The 21,175-nt window shown below is 58.2% G+C and overlaps 2 protein-coding genes across 2 annotated transcripts in view; one reads left to right on the forward strand and one right to left on the reverse strand.

Moving 5' to 3' along the window:
• KSR2 (kinase suppressor of ras 2) overlaps positions 1 to 6,363 on the reverse strand; it is an 80,466-nt gene extending 74,103 nt beyond the window's left edge. The window contains exon 1 of the mRNA XM_065646495.1: positions 6,187 to 6,363. Coding sequence (XP_065502567.1) covers positions 6,187 to 6,363 — 177 coding nt within the window. The remainder of the gene's footprint in view (positions 1 to 6,186) is intronic.
• A 10,652-nt stretch (positions 6,364 to 17,015) lies between these two features.
• RFC5 (replication factor C subunit 5) lies at positions 17,016 to 20,361 on the forward strand. Its single transcript, XM_065646444.1, has 11 exons — positions 17,016 to 17,062; positions 17,209 to 17,273; positions 17,715 to 17,851; positions 17,952 to 18,031; positions 18,339 to 18,412; positions 18,534 to 18,693; positions 18,849 to 18,930; positions 19,359 to 19,488; positions 19,692 to 19,769; positions 19,846 to 19,900; positions 20,094 to 20,361. Exons 1-11 carry the CDS (start codon positions 17,031 to 17,033, stop codon positions 20,188 to 20,190), a joined length of 990 nt encoding a protein of 329 aa, XP_065502516.1. The 5' UTR covers positions 17,016 to 17,030; the 3' UTR covers positions 20,191 to 20,361.
• Positions 20,362 to 21,175: the final 814 nt, after the last annotated feature.

Genomic DNA, 21,175 nt, shown 5'->3' on the forward strand with positions numbered 1-21,175 from the left:
CTACCCGCCGCCAGCCCCCGCGCACCCCAAAAATAGATGAGCAAAATATGCAACGGTTTGGAATAGAGAGGGGAGGAGAGAAACCCCATCACAGCATTGCAGGGTTCGGGAGAGCTTCCCAGTCTCTCCCAGTCCCTTTCTATGGGGGTACCCAGTGGTGATGGTCACGATGAGTGGGTGTGCGGGGAAACAGCCCCCCTGGGCTCACCCACTGTGGTTGGGGTGAGCTGGGTGCACCCAGGGAGGTGTAAAAGAGGTAAAAGCAGCTACTTGAGGGGGACAGACAGCACAAGCACGAGAAAGGCTGGTGGTCCCCACCCGCTTGCAAACAGCAAGTCCCCACCACGATGTCCTACCAGTATTGTCACCAGCATCGCCTGGGCGGGTGACAGCTCTGCCAGTAGCCAGACGCCCCAACCAGGCAGCTTCTCCCAACCTCCCTAACAGCCATGGAGACTAGTTACCAAAAATTAATACCCAAAGGAAAGCCAGGGCTGGCAAAACAAATGGCCAGGGAGGCCACAGGGAATTGTTGCCCCTGAGGGTGGTGAGAGCCTGGCCCAGGTTGGCCAGAGAGGTGGTGGCTGAACCATCCCTGGAGACATCCCAGGCCAGGCTGGACGGGGCTCTGAGCAACCTGAGCTGGTGCAGATGTCCCTGCTCATGGCAGGGGGGGCACTGGGGGAGCTGGGGAGGTCCCTTCAACCCAAACCCTTCTGTGACTCTATGAATCCCGTGGAGCTGGCTGGGCTCAGCAGCACCCTGACCAGCTGCCGGGTCTGGTTTTTAACAAAAATGCCTCTCCAAACACAGACCATGGAAAGTTTTCAGGGTCGGCCCCCATCACACATCCTAAATACACCTCAGGCCCTTGGAGGGGAAAGAGCAGCATCCTAAATGCACCCCAAAAAAGCCTCTTCCCCACTCAATGCCAGAGCAAAACACCAGCAAAAGCCTTCCCAAAAACCTCACCTCCATCCTCACCAGCCTGCTCTGCATCCACTCCTCTGTCCCCTCCCCAGGGGGATCCAAAGAGGCCCCAGAAACACAACAGCCTCTCCAGACCTGAAATCAGGGTCCTGGGATGGGGACAGAGCTGGGGACCAGGCAGCCACAGCCACCATCACACAGAGAACAGCAGGGAACAGAGCAAGAGCAGGGGAAGTGGAGGGAGAAACTTTAATTTCCAGGCTCCAGGTGTGGGAAACTGACCCCACCCAGAGACCAGAGGGGCCATCGTTAGCGCTAACGAGGGCCCAGGCGTGTGCTGATGCTCTGACCCATGGGTCTGCACAAGCCGGGGGGAAAACAAGCCCAGCAAAGCTCTGCCAAGTCTAAAAGCGCTTCTTGTTTTGCTGAGAGCTTCGGTGACGGGGCTGGGAAGGGAAGCGACCGAGACGGCCCCGCGCTGCGGGGAAAGCCCCGTCCCGCGGCTGCGGGGATGTTCTGCTCAGCCCTCCCCGCGCGGGATGAGGGTTTTGCAAACGTGCTAAATGCTGCTCTGCTGCAAAGGCCAGACCTGCCATAGCGCAACTCCCCACGGCTTTGCCGTGCCTCAGTTTACCCATCTGGGAAATGGCACCATGGGTGTGCAAGCAGAGGGGTTGGAGACCTGGCAGTGTGGGGGGTGCTCGCTGTTTGGGGGATACACTACTGGCCCAACTGGGGATGCTGTTGGGGGGACCAGGGCTGTGGGGGTGGGCACATACACCTTCCTCTGGAGCCAGGGTTCGGTTTTCATGCCCTTTCAAGCACCTCTCCCCGCTCCAGCACTGCGAGGGGTGGGGAGGGTGCGATGCTCCCACAAAAGGGGGTAAAGCCACACGCAGCCCCTTGGCCATGGCGAGGGGCCGGCAGCTCCTGTGTCCCCCCCCATCTCTGCTGAAAAACAAGACCCAGGCAGATCCCTGCTGCCCCGCAGGGATGGGTGCGGGCACAGGAGGGATGTCCCCGCTCCCCATCACTCCCTGGGACCCTGGGTGACCCCAGCAAGGCGAGGGGCTGCGGGGCTGGAGCCCCATGCCTCATCATGCCACCCCTACCCGCTTCTCCCCCTCCGCACCCCAATGTGGGTTTCCAGCCTCCTCCTGTCACCCTGAGCAGGGTTTCCACTTGGCGGGTGCTCACCCCAAAACAGGGCATGGTGACTGTCCCCCCCCAAGCAGGCACCAGGCTCGGGGTGCGAAGCCAATGGTCTCCGGGGAGCAGGAGGGTGGCTGCACCCCCGGGCACAGCACCCAGCACCCTGCGCCCGCCCTGACGTCAGGCACCCAGCCCTTGCCTGGAGACCGGGGAGAGGCGGCGGAAAATCCACCTGCGGGAGCACGAGGTGAAAGTTAATTAACCTCCTATGGGCTGGGCCGGGGGCCGATGAGCCATCGAGGGAGAACCCGCACTCGCCGGGATGCCCGTCCAGCTCGGCACAGCGCATAACCGCAACCGGAGTGATTCTTCCCCAACTCCTACCAAGGGGCTCGTTATTCTTGGGACATCTGGAGTGCCCTGGGGCTGGGGAATACCTCACCAGGGTTATATTTGCCCTCTCAGGGCTCTTTCCAGGCTCACGTGCCATCTCCAGCTCTGCACATCATTTATTTCAAGCGCTGCTAAACGGTCCCTGGGGCTCTCTCCGGGAGTACAGGGGCCGAAATGGCTCAGCCCAGCATCCTGGTGATGCCCAACTCTCCGGGAGGACACAGAGCGGGGATAAACGTGCTGTGCTCAGCCATGGTATTAGACACCAGAGAATCCACAGGCTCAGGAGGTGAAAATCCCAGCACTGGGGCAGCATCTCCTTTGATCATAACCCATGCAAGTTTGGTAACGGCCACAGCTCTTCCCCAGCTGCCTCTTCCCATCCTCACCTGCACATTCACGCAGCGGCCGAAAGCACCCGGGAGGGTTCTCCCTTCCACAGCAGCCCAGGGAGGGGGAACCACTGATCCCAGCGTTGTCCTTGGAGTCGCTCCCGGGTTTCTGGGAGCCCTGACCCCCACTTTGAAAGTAACCCCAGCACAGGGAGCAACACACCGCAGGACAGGCGGAAAAATCACCCAGCACCTTTTCCTTCTCGCTTTTACCACCTACTGCCCCCAGACCTCAGGCAAACACGGGGCGGCAGCACCCCTCTTCCATATTTATACCCCAAACCCCAAATTTAGAGCTGCAAAGCCGGACTGCCACACTCAGACGGGGAATAAAGCCCCACAACCCACACAGGACCAGGCAGAGCTAACGGGGGCAGCTGCTCCGACGATGCTCAGCCCAGGTCTGCTGCCGCCCCGCGGGGAGCAAACCCACGCCGACTGCCACCCCGGGCGGCGTTTTGGTCCCAGCTGCTGCCTTGGTTTCTGCTGGAGCCTGTCCCGAGGTGCAAGCAAGACCTAAAAGCCAAAGGCTGTGACCAAAGCCGGGCTGCAGCCAGTGGTACACATCCCAAAGGATGCTGCATCGCGGGATGCAGTTACCAGCTCCCGCACAACCACACAACGAGAAGGATGGGGACTAGTGTGTACCTTAAGGTGGTTTAAAAAAAAACAACCAAAAAAAAGAATGGGAGAACTTCTATTAATCCAGCAAAATCAGGGTTTAGCATATGAGGATTAACCAAATAACATGGATTCACCCACTTTATTCCAGGCTCACGCTGACACGAGGGCCGTGCAGTGTCACTGGGGGCGAGATGCCCTCGCAGCCACTGTCCCCTTCCCCTTGCCGGTGCCTGGCCTGGCCCTGCTGCCGCCAGATGGGAAGGGAAGAAGCACCGAACGGAGCCTCCGTGTCTGCGTCACGGCCTTGGGACGCGGCGGTGGCAGCAGGGACTCAGGGCCAAGCTCGGCTCCTGCTTACGCTGGCGGCAACCCAGGACATCACTGCCAGGAGCCACGGGCTCCTGTGGAGCCAGTCCAGACCTACACCGACCTGCCAGCATCGGGAATCTGGCCCTGAATTCATCCCTTGTCGCTCCCTTCATGGGAATCACCCTGTTTCTGTGCTGAAAAGCAAGGGGTGAGCGTCAGCAGGGATGCCCATGGCTAAGACACAGTCGGCACCCTGGTTCGGGAATGCTTTAGGGAAGGCGATGACGGAGCTACTCATGGCAGACACAGCACGATCCAGAGGGGCTGGAGTGCGAGCACAAGGGGTCTGCGCGACGGCTTTGTCCCGGCCGCCTCCAAACCCTCCAGCCAGCCGGGCTGGGCTGCCCCAGCAACACCGGGATGCTGCTTCACCCGTGCACCGTCACGGGATGCCAGGAAGGAGCATCCCAGCAGAACGGCTTCACCAACGCTCCTCAGCTCCCCTCGGTCCCATCCGCGGGAGGAAGGCAGTAACTCATCGGCCATGCTGACCCTAACAACGCCATCACTCCACGTGGGATAAACTTTTATAGTCCTGCATCAGCCCTTCAGGGAGGTCTGTGAGCCTGCCTGCCCCCTGCAAAGTCTCCCACACACCCCAAAACAGCTGCTGCTTCATCCCCATATCCCTTTCTCTCCTGCAAGGTTGCCCCGGGGCCACGTGTGGCCCAACAGCTGCACGCTGAGCCCTCAGCCCCTTGCGTGGAGAGGTGGGATGGGAGAGCGATCAAAGAGAGGTGACGGCAGGATCGGTGCGGGAACACGGCGCAAGTTGGTGCCTGGGATGCAGAGTGGGGAGCTGCACCCCAGCCTCAGGGTCCCCACAACAAGCAGCGTCATGGTGATGCCCCACTCACTCCCACGACACTCCAGACCTTCGGGAGCGAAAGAAGCACGACGGGGAGTTTCAGTCATGGTCCGGAGCTCAAAGCCGCCCTGCAGAGGGGCTGCAGGACCCCGGCAGCACAGAAACCGCTGTGCCACCACGTTTGGGTTCTCGGTGAGAGCAGCTGGGTTAGAAAGCACCAGCCAAAAGGCCCGAGCAGTGCAGGGCTCCAAAATCCCCCCCGCCCACAGCCCCAGCTCCACAGCAGCCCCCTCCGCAGCACCACGGCCCCGCCGGCATCTCCCCGGGGTCACGGCACCATCTCGGCCACACTTCTCCTCACTCTGCCACCGGCTGCAGGGTCCAGCTCATCCCCGAGCATCCCAGCCTGCCTGACCTTCCCTGCCCATCCCGGCCCACCAACCTCCTGTTGAACCCCAAATCCATCCCCAGCTGGGTCCCGGCACACTCCAGGGGGAACCTCTTCCTATGAGGCTACAACAGATGGGGGAGGCAGCTTTTACATATATGTATTTTTCCCATCTATGAGACATAAATAGATCCAGTCGGTGCTCCCCTTGGCATGGCCTGGCTGCCTTCAGCCCCGGTGGTATAGAGGCCCCAGTTTGGCAAAGCCCCTTCCCGCCGGGGCTCTCTCTGCTGCCGGGGAGGGTTTGAGCTCGCCGTGGTGGAAGAACCGGGAGTGAGGATGCTGGCCTTCCTCCCGGCGAGGGGCTGGAGCCCGGCCAAGGGGATACAGCCTGATGGGGAGGTAGGAGCACAGCGGGAAGGATGCAGCCAGGCTGAGGGGATGCTGCGGGCTGGAGGGGATGCAGGTGGGCTGGGGGGATGCAGCCCGGTGAGGGGGTAGGAGCCTATGGAAGGGATGCGGCCAGGCCAGGGGGATGCAGCCCGGTGGGAAGGATGCGGCTGGGCCAGGGGGATGCAGGTGGGCCAAGAGGATGCAGCCTGATGGGGAGGTAAGGGGCCATGGAAGGGATGCGGCTGGGCCTGGGGGATGCAGCCCGGTGGAAGGGATGCAGGTGGGCTGGAGGGGATGCTGCCTGCTGAGGAGGCGGGAGCCCATGGAAAGGGTGCAGCTGGGCCAAGGGGATGCAGCCTGGCAGAAGCAGGAGCCCATGGCTGAGGCCAGGCCAGGGGGATGCAGCCTGGGGCGGGGGGGGATGCAGGTGGGCCCGGGGGGGACGCAGCCCCGTGCGGGGGGATGCAGCCTGATGGGGAGGCAGGAGCCCGGTGGGAGGGATGTGGCCGAGCCGGGAGGATTCTGTAGGGCCAGGGGGGTACCGGGGGGGCTGAAACCGGGGCCGGGCCCCCTCGGCCAGCACCGGCAGGAGGGTTTGGCGGTGCCGGACCCACCTGCAGAGCGCGCAGCCTCACTCGGGCGCACCGCAGCGCCGCGGGGGAGCCCGGCGCGGCCCGGGGCGGGGGGTGGATTACATACGGGGGGGTGTTGGGGGTGGGGGGTCGGTGGGCCCCTACCTCCAGGGTGCGGATCTCCTTCTGCGTGAGGTCGTTGGAGGCGGCGCACTTGGTGCGGAGCCCCTCCAGGTTGGAGATGCTGATGTCGATCATGTTCTGGACCAGCTCGCACTGCTGCAGCGCCTTCTGCAGACTCAGCTGCTGCTCCTCGCTCCTCGTCATGTTGTCCTCATCCATCGCTCGCCGCGCCCCCCCCCCCTCCCCTCCCGCGCCGAACCCTCCTCCTCCCTCCCCTCCACCCTCCGCGGGGCCCCCCCCGTCCCCTCCCCTCCCCTGCCCGCCCCCCCCCGCGCCGCTCAGCCCCGCTCCGCCGCGGCCCGCAGCATCGCGGCCCCGCGGTGCCCACCGAGCCGTCAGCGCGGCGCCGCCGCCTCCCCCCCCACCAACCGGGCGCGGCGGGGCGGGGGCGGGGGCGGCGCGCTCCGGCAGCGCGGGGCCGCGCTCGCCGCGCGCCGCTCGGCGCGGGAACCACCCCCCCACCAAAACACACGCACATGTGTGCACACCCCCGCGCCAGCCCCCCGCCACCCGCCCCCGCCGTGGGGAGCCCCGGGGGAAAGGGGTATGGGGGTGCGGGGGGGGAAGCAGGTGCGATGGAGCGGGGGGGGGGAAGCAGGTGCAATGGGGGGGCAGGTGCAATGGGGGTTCCTGGGCAATACGGGGCGCCTGCTGAAATGAGGGGGGGCAGGGGCAACGGAGGGACTGGTGCAATGGGGAGGGCAGGTGCAATGGGGGTTCCTGGTGCAGCGATGCGACTAGTGCAATAGGGGGGCAGGTGCAATGGGGATTCCTGGAGCAATATGGGGGGCCTGGGGCAACGGGGGGGCCTGGGGCAATGGGGGGGCTGGGGGAAGGTGGGAGGCCTGGTGTAACAGGGGCCCTGCTGAAATGAGGGGGTGTCTGGTGCAATGGGGGCACTGGTGCAAGGGGGGGGGGCTGGTGCAATGGGGACCTCTGGGGCAATGGAGGGGTCCTGCTGTAATGGGGGGCAGGTGCAATGGGGTTTCCTGGGAAATATGGGGGGCCTGGGGCAATGCGGGGGGGGTCTGGTGCAATGGAGGGACTGGTGCAATGCAGGGGGGCCTTGTGCAATGGGGGGCAGGTGCAAGGGGGGCTTCTGGAGCAATATAGGGGGCCTGGGACAACGGAGGGCCTCGCTGAAATGAGGGGGGGGCAGGTGCAATGGAGGGAGTGGTGCAATGGCGGGGGCCTTGTGCAAGGCGGGGCAGGTGCAAGGGGGGGCAGGTGCAATGGGGGCTTCTGGAGCAATATGGGGGGCCTGGGGCAACAGGGGGCTCTGCTGAAATGGGGGGGGGCAGGTGCAACGGAGAGACTGGTGCAATGGGAGGGGGCAGGTGGAATGGAGGAAACTAGTGCAATGGGGAGGCCCTGGGGCAATGGGGGGGGCTGCGGCAAGCGGGGGGCTGGTGTAACATGGAAGGCCTGGTATAATGGGGGCCCTGCTGAAATGAGGGGGTGTCTGGTGCAATGGGGGCACTGGTGCAATGCAGGGGCCCTTATGCAATGTGGGGCAGGTGCAAGGCGGGGAGCAGGTGCAATGGGGGACCCTGGTGTAATGCGGGGACAACTGCAATGGGCATTCCTGGGCAATATGGGGGCCCTGGTGCAACGGGGGTCTCTGAGGCAATGGTGGGGGGCTGGTGCCATGGGGACCTGTGGGGCAATGGGGGCCCAGCTGCAATGGGGACACTGGTGTAATGGGGGGGACCCTGCTGCAATGGGGGGGCCCTACTGAATTTTGGGGGGGGGGGGTTGCTGCAATGGGGGTCCCTGGTGCATTCAGGGTGCAGCTGCAATGGGGAGCTCCTGGTGCAGAGCAGCCCGGCTGTGTGTGTGTCACTGCAGGGGGGAGCAGCTGTGGGGGTACAGGGGACGTGCACCCCCAAAGGCCTAATAAAGCCATATTGGGGTGCAGCAGGGGGAGGATTCCCATCACTGCGGGGCAGGAGGGGCAGCGGGAGGATGATGCTGCTGCTCAAGGCCAGGCCAAATCCTGCCTCACCCCATGGACCCCAGGAGTCACACGGAAAGGGGGAATGGGGGGGGCCCAGGGATGGAAATCTGCAGCAGGACCTGGAGGAAGCCGAGGAGGGGGGGGCCCTGCCCTAGGGATGGGATTCACCCCTGAAAGGGAGAAAAACCAAATAAAAATCAAGATGCTGCACCACAGCGTGCCTCTCCCCTTTGCCTCATCTCCCCTCTCCCCAAACTCCCCTCTCCCCAAATTCCCAGCCCCAGGCAGTGGCAGAGGAAAGGGGGTGCAGGTGGCACACACTGACCCCCCCAATGCTGAAGCCCTTCCCTCGGATAGGAGCCTTTCCTTCTGCCGTCCTCAAGAAGCTTTACAGGAGCTTTCCATATCTATATAAAATATTTTATATACATATTATACATGCATCTACATATATTTATTTTTATAATTTATATATTTTATACAATTTCATATATTTTTAAATATACTTAAATACTTGTATATTTATGTGTTTATTGTTGTATACTTATTATATATATTATATATATATAAAGGATGCCTGGAGGCAGTCAAGGATGGCCAAGCCTGGCCAACAAGCTCCGCAGTTATTCAGGAGAGATGGAGCCAGAATGATGCTACAAGAAACTCCACCGGTCCCGTTCCCCCCGAGCGAAGCTCCTGCCCCCCCGGGACCTCCTCGGCTTCGGATATTTGACTTTATTCCCAGTTCACGTCCCCATCCTGCTCCTTATCAACACCATGGAGAACACAACCCAAACCCCCAATGGCTTTATCCATCAAATTAAACCAGCCACACTTGCAGTGGTCATCTCGCTCTGAGGAAGGATGTGGCTAAAAAAGTTTGAAACTGGCTGGGTTTTGCCTTTTTTTCATCAGATGTTTGAATTTCCAGGCTTGCCCCCGTGTTGGGATGAGCACACATGTCCGGTTTCCTGAGAAAGGAGAAGGTAATATGATATGAAGATAATAGAATTAACATAATATCAGATAATAATGTAATATAATGAAATATAATGTAATATAGTATCATATCATAATCAAAAAGGAGATGCCAGACTATCATTCCCAAACTGTAAAGAAGAGAATGGAACAAAATGGAATAGAATGGAATGGAATTAATAGAATAGAATTAATATAACATAATGCCATATAATATAATGTAATAAAACATCATATCATATAATAATCAAAAAGGGGATGCCAGACTATCATTCCCAAGCTGTAAAGAATAGAATGGACTGTAATATAACATAATATAATGTAATATAACAAAATATAATGTAATATATAATAATCAAAAAGGGAATGCCAGACTATCATTCTCACACTGTAAAGAAGAATGGAATGGAATGGAATGGAATGGAATGGAATGGAATGATGCCAGACTGCCATACCCAAACTGCACAGAATAAGAATATAACATAACAGAATATAATATAAAATAACATAATTAACACAAGAGGGGACGCCAGACTGAACCGCAGGAGCCGTCACCTCCTGCCCGGCACATTGGGCTCAGGCTGGGACTCACTCGGCCGGGGTGAAAAACCTCCCGCGATTCCATAGTGCAGGGAGTTCCTTTTTAGCCAGGCTGCACTCTCCGTTTTATTCTTAATTTCACATCCAGGTTTATAGGTGCATGTATACATTTGTGTGTTTCGACGGGGTGTTTTAGCTGGGGTGGGTGGGAGGGAGCAGCACGACAGCAGCTGGGGTGTAACTGTTATACGCAATGACTGCCCGTGCTGGAAACGGGAGGTGACTCCTGGCATTGACTGGAGCACAGGGGAGAGAAAAAGGATGAAAAGGAAAAAGGAAAAAGGAAAAAGGAAAAAGGAAAGGAAAGGAAAGGAAAGGAAAGGAAAGGAAAGGAAAGGAAAGGAAAAGAAGGAGGAGAAGAAAAAGAAGGAGGAAAAGAAAAAGAAGGAAAAGAAAAAGGAGAAGAAGGAAAAGAAAAAGGAGGAAAAGAAGGAGGAAAAGAAGGAGGAGGAGAAGAAAAAGGAGGAGGAGAAGAAAAAAGAGAAGGAAAAGAAAAAGGAGGAGGAAAAGAAAAAGGAAAACAAGAAAAAGGAAAGGAAAAGGAAAAGGAGAAGGAAAAGGAAAAGAAAAAGAAGGGAAAGAAGAAAAAAAGAAAAAAAGAAAAAAGAAGAAATAAAACAAAAATTGAAAAACCCACTGTGCTGGAAATTTTCTGTCCTGATGGCTTCTGTGGTTAATCGAGTGTTTCAATGACCAAGCCGGAGATAAGAGGCCAAGGCACTCTCTGTACTCAGCACATTTGCAAAAACAACAGGTTATTTTTTTTCCCTAAAAGCGATCACGAGAAAGGAAGGATGGGCTGGTACCTGGTGGGGAGAGGACGCTGAGAGCCCCGGCTCAAAATCAGCGTTCCGGGGAGCAAGTGGATTCCCTTGGATCCCTTCGCCCACAACGCTGCTCCCCTGACCCGAGATCCAACAGCTTCCAGGACAAACAAAAAATTCCCACAATCCCAGTATCTGTCCTTCAAAATAAATAAGTAAAATAAAGTAAAACAAACTGATATAAAGTGAAAGAAATTGAAATAGTAAAGCAAAATAAAGTGGAATAAAAGAAAGTGAAATAAAATCACAGAATCATTTTGGCTGGAAAAGCCCCTCAAGATCATCAAGTCCAACCATACCCCAGCCCTGGCACTGCCCCATGTCCCTGAGAACCTCATCTCCGTCTGTCCAACCCCTCCAGGGAAGGTGACTCCAGCACTGCCCTGGGCAGCCTGTTCCAATGCCCCACAGCCCTTGGGGGAAGAATTTTTTCCTAATATCCAAATAAAGTGAAACAAAATAAAGTGAAACAAAACAAATCAAACAAAACAAAACAAAATAAAATAAATAAAATCAGGGAGACCCAACTGGGAAAGAAACATCCAGCCCCAAACCCCCGTCAGCACAAGCCCTCCAGTGATTTGGGGCATCCGCTGAACCTCACGCTCCCCAAAAATCCCCATTGCAGTCAGTGGCACAACTCACGTGCTCGGAGCTGGGCTGGCCCATGGTGCAAAAGGCAGATGCATGCTAGAGACAGCAGGAACAGGCCTGAAATTTAAAAAACTGTACTTTTCTATTCTACAGCCTTGGCCAGCTTGAATTATCCATCTACTTCGTTATCAGCACCAAGTTCCGCACTAAGCCTGTGTGCGTCGTCACCCGGCACCATAAACTGCTTCACTTCTGAAACACAAGCTGGACTTGGCGCAATCAGTTTATATAAAACATATCTTGCAATGACATAATTCACCAATCTTGGTTTTCTTGCACATCCGTGAGGTCGGAGCTACGAGAGTCTCTGAAATCGGGTTGATGTTCCCATGGCGAGGAGGATGCTCTGCCGGGGATCCCCGGCACGGCCGCCCATCGCATCCCATCCAAACCCGCCTGGGACACCCACCCTCTGCTGGCCGGAGCCTCCCCGCAGCCTCACACCAGGCTTTTCCCACCAAACTCCACACAAAACCACCCTTGGAGGCTTTTACATGTCGTCAACCATCGGCTACGAGTGCTGAAGCATTGCTCTGGCTTGTTGCTGACACCTTGAATTCAGGGTTGTCTCAGTTTGTCTTAAAAACTGGTGCTGCTCCATGTGCAAGGAGCCTTTCTGATATCAGCATTTTTATTTCTTTAACATGCTGAGCACTATCAGCACCTCCATGGTGGATGGGTCCATCCTTGGGACTTCTTCTCTCAAGGAGCCCTCATTTCTCTTCCCTGTGAAAAAGCATCTCAGCCCCCAGTATCTCTATCACCGCCATCTCTGCCATCATCATCTCTGTCATCATCATCTCTGTCACCACCACCATCTCTGTCCCCACCATATGTCACCACTATCTCTGCCGCCACTATCTCTGTCACCACCACCTCTGCCGCCACCACCTCTGCCGTGACTGTTGCTACCACCACCGTTGCTACCACCACCATCTCATCCCCACCATCTCCATCCCCACCATCTCTGTCCCCACCATCTCATCCCCACCATCTCCATCCCCACCATCTCCATCCCCACCATCTCCATCCCCACCATCTCTTCCCCACCATCTCCATCCCCACCATCTCCATCCCCACCATCTCCATCCCCACCATCTCTTCCCCACCATCTCTTCCCCACCATCTCTTCCCCACCATCTCTTCCCCACCATCTCCATCCCCACCATCTCCATTCCCACCATCTCTTCCCCACCATCTCCATCCACACCATCTCTGTTCCCACCATCTCCATTCCCACCATCTCCATCCCCATCATCTCCATCCCCACCATCTCTTCCCCACCATCTCTTCCCCACCATCTCCGTCCCCACCATCTCCGTCCCCACCATCTCGTCCCCACCATCTCCGTCCCCACCACCTCCGTCCCCACCACCTCCATCCCCACCATCTCCGTCCCCACCATCTCCGTCCCCACCATCTCTGTCCCCACCATCTCCGTTCCCACCACCTCCATTCCCATCATCTCCATCCCCACCATCTCCATTCCCACCACCTCCATTCCCACCATCTCCATCCCCATCATCTCCACCTCCGCCATCTCCATCCCCACCATCTCCGTCCCCACCATCTCCGTCCCCACCATCTCCGTCCCCACCATCTCCATTCCCACCACCTCCATCCCCACCATCTCCATCCCCACCACCTCCATTCCCACCACCTCCATTCCCACCATCTCCATCCCCACCATCTCCATCCCCACCATCTCCATTCCCACCATCTCCATTCCCACCACCTCCATTCCCACCATCTCCATCCCCACCATCTCCACCTCCACCATCTCCATCCCCACCATCTCCGTCCCCACCATCTCCGTCCCCACCATCTCCATCCCCACCACCTCCATTCCCATCATCTCCATCCCCACCATCTCCATTCCCACCACCTCCATCCCCACCATCTCCATCCCCACCACCTCCATTCCCACCACCTCCATTCCCACCATCTCCATCCCCACCATCTCCATCCCCACCATCTCCATTCCCACCACCTCCATTCCCACCATCTCCATCCCCATCATCTCCACCTCCGCCATCTCCATCCCCACCATCTCCGTCCCCACCATCTCCGTCCCCACCATCTCCGTCCCCACCATCTCCATTCCCACCACCTCCATCCCCACCATCTCCATCCCCACCACCTCCATTCCCACCACCTCCATTCCCACCATCTCCATCCCCACCATCTCCATCCCCACCATCTCCATTCCCACCATCTCCATTCCCACCACCTCCATTCCCACCATCTCCATCCCCACCATCTCCACCTCCACCATCTCCATCCCCACCATCTCCGTCCCCACCATCTCCGTCCCCACCATCTCCATCCCCACCACCTCCATTCCCATCATCTCCATCCCCACCATCTCCATTCCCACCACCTCCATCCCCACCATCTCCATCCCCACCACCTCCATTCCCACCACCTTCATTCCCACCATCTCCATCTCCACCATCTCCATCCCCACCATCTCTTCCCCACCATCTCCATCCCCACCATCTCCGTTCCCACCATCTCCATCTCCACCATCTCCATCCCCACCATCTCCGTCCCCACCACCTCCATTCCCACCATCTCCATCCCCACCATCTCCGTCCCCACCATCTCCATTCCCATCACCTCCGTCCCCACTGTCTCTGCCCCCAGCTACCCGGAATTCCCTCATCCTCTCCCGAAGGGATGCGCCTGACACCTCAGGGCTGTAAATGAACCTATCGATTGTGCTATAAATTTACAGGGCCGTTTATCAAGCCTGATGTGACCTGCCGGTCCCCTGTCCATGAGGTACAACAGGTAAATAAGTAAAGACAGGCAGCTCAGACACTGGTTAATAATTCAGCTGGTCCTAATGATGCAGAATCATTGTTGGGGATGCACCCGTCAATATTAACAATGTTAAACAACAACCAATAAAATAAATAATAATCTCTGAAGCAATCTGGCCAAGAAAAAGGTGAAATCACCTGAAGCCTTTTCCTGTCTCCTCCAAAGATCTTGCTCAAGATTTTTTAATGGCACGGAGGGGGAAAAAAAATGCCTGGAAAAAATCAATTTTGAAGGACAAGAGCCTGCCGCAGGTGAAGGCAGATGTGAGGAGGGAACAGCAGCTCGGAGGGGAGAAGCCCCTCGCAGCTCCCCGCCGGTTCCCAGGAGTTTGGGAAGGACCTCAGGGCTCCTCACCGACCACCGGCAGGGCCATCTGTCACCACTGTCACACGCCACGAGGAACGGCTGAGCTCGGCTGCCAGCTCCCGCTTTCCCTTACGGGGATGGGGCGGGGGAATAGGATTAAAAAATTTAAGAAAAAAAAAAAAAAAAAGAAGAAAAATAGGGAAGTGGCTGCCCTCTGGCTGATTTGGGGTTGCTGTAGGATTTGACCTGGAACTCTTGATGTTTGCCCTCCCCTTGCCAGCAATAGAATTTCCCCATGATTTTTTTCACCACCCTGCTACACTCCCCATCACCTCTGCTCCCCAATGGGTCACTTCCCATCTTCTCTCCATTAGGGGTGATGGTTTTAAACTAAAGGAGGGAGATTCAGGCTGGACATGAGGAAGAAATTGTTGGCCCTGAGGGTGGTGAGAGCCTGGCCCAGGTTGGCCAGAGAGGTGGTGGCTGAACCATCCCTGGAGACATCCCAGGCCAGGCTGGACGGGGCTCTGAGCAACCTGAGCTGGTGCAGATGTCCCTGCTCATGGCAGGGGGGGCACTGGGGGGCTGGGGAGGTCCCTTCCAACTCTAGAGAGAACAGGCCACATCCAGCACCTCCAGAAAGAGCCGGGAGCCACCCGACCCCTGGCAGAGACACCTGTTATGCAGCCAAGCGCTTTGGCAGCACCAGGAACAGAAGACGGAGCTGATTTTTCAAGTGAGTCAACCAGGAAAAAAGAAAAAAAAAAAAAGACCTGCAAATCTTGGGGCAGGGTCATCACGGTGTCCCCCAAAAGCATGGTCAGAACTTGCTGTGGCCATTCCTGGTGTCGTGCTGTCCCCCAGAACACAGGTGTGACTTGACTTTGGTGAGTGCCAGCACCACGCTCTCCCCAAAAGCATGCCCATAACCTCGCTTTAGCAATTCCTGGTACCGGGATCTCTCCAAAATCATGGACATTACCTTATTTTAGCAACGTCCAGCACCTCACTCTTCCCAAAATCATGCCCACAACCTCTTCTTAGGAACTCCTGGTACCTGGATCTTCCCAAAAGCGCAGACATGACCTTGCTTGGGTCAGTCCCGACACTGCGCTCTCCCCACATCCATCCCCACCCCCTCGCTGTAGCAATTCCCAGTGCCGTGCTCTCCCCTAAACCATGTTCACAACCTCATTTTAGCAATTCCTGGTACCGGAATCTCCCCAAAACAACAAACGTGACCTTGCTTGGGTCAGTCCTGACACTGTGCTCTCCCCAAAACCATCCCCACCCCCTTGCTTTAGCAAGTCCTGGTACTATGATCCCCCCAAAACCCTGCCAATGACCTCACTTTAGCAACTCCCAGCACCGTGCTCTCCCCAATAGCATGTCTATAACCTTGCTTTAGCAATTCCCGGTGCCATGCTCTCCCCAAAACCATGTTCACAACCTCACTTTAACAATTCCTGATACTGGGATCTCCCCAAAAGCGCAGACATGACCTTGCTTGGGTCAGTCCTGACACTGCGCTCTCCCCACATCCATCCCCACCTCCTTGCTGTAGCAATTCCCAGTGCGGTGCTCTCACAGAATCCCAGAATGTCAGGGGTTGGAAGGGACCTCGAAAGCTCATCCAGTGCAATCCCCCCGCCGGAGCAGGAACACCCAGATGAGGTTACACAGAAGGTGTCCAGGCGGGTTGGAATGTCTGCAGAGAAGGAGACTCCACAACCTCCCTGGGCAGCCTGGGCCAGGCTCTGGCACCCTCACCAGGAACAAGTTTCTTCTCATCTTTAAGTGGAACCTCCTGTGTTCCAGTTTGCACCCATTGCCCCTTGTCCTGTCACTGGCTGTCACCCAGAAGAGCCTGGCTGCATCCTCCTGACACTCCCCCTTTCCATATTGATGCCCATGAATGAGTCGCCCCTCAGTCTCCTCTTCTCCAGCTCCAGAGCCCCAGCTCCTCAGCCTTTTCTCACACGGGAGATGCTCCACTCCCTTCAGCATCTTCGTGGCTGCGCTGGACTCTCTCCAGCAGTTCCCTGTCCTGCTGGAGCTGAGGGGCCCAGAACTGGACACAATATTCCAGATGAGGTCTCACCAGGGCAGAGCAGAGGGGCAGGAGAACCTCTCTGACCTACTGACCACCCCCTTCTAATCCCCCCCAGGTCCCACTGGCCTTCCTGGCCACAAGGGCCCAGTGCTGGCTCATGGTCACCCTGCTGTCCCCAGGACCCCCAGCTCCCTTTCCCCTACACTGCTCTCCAATAGGTCATTCCCCAATCTGTACTGGAACCTGGGGTTGTTCCTGCCCAGATGCAAGACTCTACACTTGCCCTTGTTCTATTTCATTAAATTTCTCCCCACCCAACTCTCCAGCCTGTCCAGGTCTCTGGATGGCAGCACAGCCTCCCAGTGTCAGCCACCCCTCCCAGCCTGGTGCCACCAGCAAACCTGCTGACAGTCACTCCATTCCCTCACCAGACGCGACCTCGCTTGGGTCAGTCCCGACACTGCGCTCTCCCCAGACCCATCCCCACCTCTTTGCTTCAGCAGCTGCTGCCGCCGGGGTCCCCGCGGCTCCAGCCGCCCCAGCCCCGCGCTCCGCCCCCGGCCCGGGGGTGTCCCCGCCCGGCCCCTCCCGTGTCCCCGCCCCCCCCGCTCTCGCGAGACCGCGGGTCATGGCGCGAGCCGGTGGCGGGAACCTGCCGTGGTACGAGCGGGACGGGACGGGACGGGACCGGACGGGACCGGACGGGACGGGGGGTCGGGAGGCGGCGGCGCTGCCCCGGGCTGACCCCCCCGGGCTGACCCCGCCGGGCTGACCCCCCCGGGCTGACCCCCCCGCTCCCGGTGCAGGGTGGAGAAGTACCGGCCGCAGGCGCTGTCGGAGCTGGTGTCGCACCAGGATATTCTCAGCACCGGTAAGTAACCCCCGCTCCCGGTAACTGACCGCCTCCCCGCTAAGTCACACCCTCTCGGTAAGTAATACCCCCTCCGGTAAGTAACCCCCCTTTCCCTGTAAGTAACACACGCCCCCAGTAAGTAACCCCCCTTCACCCTAAATAAGACCCCCCCCAGTAAGTAACACTCCTCCCCTGGCAAAGTAACCTCTTCCCATTAAGTAACATCCCCCCCAGCAAGTAACCCCTCTCCCCAGTAAGTAACTCCCCCCCAGTAAGTACCCCCCCCAGTAGGTAATCCCCCTCCCAGTAAGTAACACCCCCCTGGTAAGTAACCCCTCCTGGTAAATAACCCCCCTCCCAGGAAGTAACCCCCCTGGGAAATAACCCCCCCCTCCAGAAAGCACCCCCCAAAAACCCCCGGGGTGCCGGGCCCCCCCCAGGCCGTTACCCCCTCTCCAGTGCAGCGGTTCATCAGCGAGGATCGGCTGCCGCATCTCCTCCTCTATGGCCCCCCCGGTACCGGGAAGACCTCGACCATCCTCGCCTGCGCCAGGCAGCTCTACCGGGAGCGGGAGTTCGGCTCCATGGTGCTGGAGGTAAGTGGGGATGGGACGGGACGGGGGGGTGACGGTGGGGTCCCCCCCGCCCCGGGTGCATCCTCAGGCAGGGATGCAGACCCACGTTGTCTCCCTCCAGCTCAACGCCTCTGATGACCGGGGTATCGACATCGTCCGAGGGCCCATCCTGAGCTTCGCCAGCACCAGGACCATCTTTAAGTAAGTCTGTGCTTCCCAAAGCTCCCTGCCCTTTGCCCCGTGCCACCGACACAGCCTGACCTGGTGCTTGGCTTGGGAGGTGGGTTTGGGGGGGCTCCATGGGGTGGCCAGTGTGCTGGAGCGGGTGGGAAGGAGCCGGGAGCTGGGAGTATGAGGATGGTGAGGATGAGTGATGAGGATGGTGGTCCAGAGCAGACAGGAGGGCTCCCTGGGACTGTCCATGGGGTCAGGCTGGGAATAAGTGTCCCCCGCTCCCCTTTGTCCTGCACCCAGGACCAAAACCACCCCTTTTTTATCCCGATTTAAGGAAAGGCTTCAAGCTCGTCATCCTGGATGAAGCTGACGCCATGACCCAGGATGCTCAGAACGCCCTGAGGCGAGGTGAGGGGCACCGGGGACCCCCTGCCATTGGCACCCCTCGAGCCTTTCCCAGCCCGGCGCGGGGCGACAGCCCAGACGAGGCGGCAGACAAGGACCAGCCTCTCCTCCCGCCTCTCCGCAGTGATCGAGAAGTTCACAGAAAACACCCGCTTTTGCCTCATCTGCAACTACCTCTCCAAGATCATCCCGGCCCTGCAGTCCCGCTGCACGCGCTTCCGATTCGGCCCCCTCACCCCGGAGCTGATGGTGCCCCGGCTGCAGCATGTCATTCAGGAGGAGGGGTGAGCCAGGGGATGTGGGGGGCCCCACAGCATTCTCCACACCCCCTTTGTCCCCATTCCTCTACACGAGGAGGAGCAGCGCGCTTGGTTTTCCACGGTTGCGTTTCCCTCTGGCAGCGCTGGCTCCCTCTGCAGCCCCAGGTCTTGTTTTCCAGGGTGGACGTGACCGAGGATGGAATGAAGGCTCTGGTGACCCTCTCAAGCGGTGACATGCGCAGAGCCCTCAATATCTTGCAGGTACGGACCACCTTATCACTCTCTGGACTGCCTGAAAGGAGCTTGGAGCCAGGGGGGGTCGGGCTCTGCTCCCCACGAACAAGGACCAGGACCAGAGGAAACGGCCTCAAGTTGCACCAGGGGAGGTTGAGGTTGGACCTGGGGAACAATTTCTTCCCCAAAGGGCTGTGGGGCATTGGAACAGGCTGCCCAGGGCAGTGGTGGAGTCACCATCCCTGGAGGGGTTGGACAGACGGAGATGAGGTTCTCAGGGACATGGGGCAGTGCCAGGGGTGGGGAATGGATGAACTTGATCATCGTGAGGAGCTTTTCGAACCAAAACAATTCTGTGATTCTATGGCCACAGCCACTCTCTCCTCTGGCCTGGAGGGGGGTCAGTGGAGGAAGGGCTGAGCTCCTCATCCTCCCTCCACCCTCCTCTTCCTCAGAGCACCACCATGGCCTTCGGGAAGGTGACAGAGGAGAACGTCTACACCTGCACGGGACACCCCCTCAAGTCCGACATCGCCAACATCCTCGACTGGATGCTGAACCAGGACTTTTCCACCGCCTACCGCAGTATCCTTGTGCCTCCGCTAGCCCTGGGGTTTAATCCCCGCTGCTCTAAATCCTCCTCTTCACTGGGTCCTTCCATCACCTCCTGCTCCAGCTGGGCTGGGTGCTGCTCGCTGGGGAGGGTCCCTGGGGTTGTCACAGGGACGGGGAGCGGGATTTCACAGGGAAAAGCCTGGAAGCAAGCCCTTCACTCGCTCACATCTCAGAAATCACAGAGCTGAAGACGCTGAAGGGCTTGGCCCTGCAGGACATCCTCACCGAGATCCACCTCTTCATGCACAGGGGTAGGGCCTGACCCTGGCGGGGCAAACCGTCCCCCCCAGCCGGCACTGACGTGCCCCCATCTCCTTCTCCCTGCAGTTGATTTCCCGCCCTCGATCCGCATCCAGCTGCTGATCAAACTGGCGGACATCGAGTAAGTGTCCGCTCACCCCCTCTCCTTGCCCCAAAACACCCTGGCGGGGTCCGGCAGCCCCTGCACATCCCTCCCCACTACGTAATCCCGCCCGCACTGTGCTCGGCTTGCACCATCCCAGCCAGGGCTGCCACTTTGTGGGGACGTGGACGCTGGTGCGAACAACCAACCCTGCCCTTGCCCCCTGCTGCAGGTACCGGCTGGCTGCGGGGACCAGCGAAAAGATTCAGCTGAGCTCCCTCATCGCGGCTTTCCAAGTCACCAGGGACCTGATCGTGGCCGAAGCCTGAGTCCTGCTGGGTCAATCCATGTGTCTGTGAGATCTGGCACAACAGTCAGGGATCATCAGTGCCAGACCCGGAGCTGCTCCCTGCAGCTTTCGGTTTCCTTTTTGCAAGCCTGGAGCCCGCAGCCTGGGTGTGAGAGCTGGGCAATATTGTTTCTAAGCTTCACCGGGAAATAGAGATGTCTCCAAAACCCACCAGGTTGCATTTGTCTTTTTTTTTTTCCCCTCCTGTACAGCACGGCCCAAAGGGTCGAGGTTCACCCATTGCAAAGCTGTCACACCCACAGAGGCTGAAGTCCCACTGATGTCACCTGCCTGCAAAACATCCCTACCCTGCAGTGTGGGAGCCGTGGGGACAGGGCTGCAGTGCTCTGTCTTGAAAAAACAACCCTATGTGGCTTTTGTTTCCTTCAGTACAATGGTGTTTCTCAGCCACCTCAGCTCGTTCGGAGCATCGAAGTTGGGAGTCAACACTCTGGGCTCCTTGTGTTGTCAGGAGAGACGTGGCTGGAGGTCGGGCTGTGATGGGCTCCACCACCTTCCATAGAATCACAGAAGGGTTTGTGTTGAAGGGCCCTCCCCAGCTCCCCCAGTGCCCCCCCTGCCATGAGCAGGGACATCTGCACCAGCTCAGGTTGCTCAGAGCCCCGTCCAGCCTGGCCTGGGATGTCTCCAGGGATGGTTCAGCCACCACCTCTCTGGCCAACCCGGGCCAGGCTCTCACCACCCTCAGGGGCCACAATTTCTTCCTCATGTCCGGCCTCAATCTCCCTCCTTTACTTTAAAACCATCACCCCTTGTCCTGTCGCAACAGGCCCTGCTGAAAAGTCTGTCCCCATCTTTCTTATCGGCCACCTTTAAGTACAGAAAGGCTGCAATGAGGTCTCCCTGGAGCTTCTCTTTTCCAGCTGAACACCCCAACTCTCTCAGCCCGTCCTCCAGCAGAGCTGTTCCAGTCTCAGATCATTTCTGGCCCCCTCCAGCCAGTC

The sequence above is a fragment of the Caloenas nicobarica genome, chromosome 16 (assembly GCF_036013445.1).
Source record: "Caloenas nicobarica isolate bCalNic1 chromosome 16, bCalNic1.hap1, whole genome shotgun sequence".
Classification (NCBI taxonomy): Eukaryota; Metazoa; Chordata; class Aves; order Columbiformes; family Columbidae; genus Caloenas; species Caloenas nicobarica.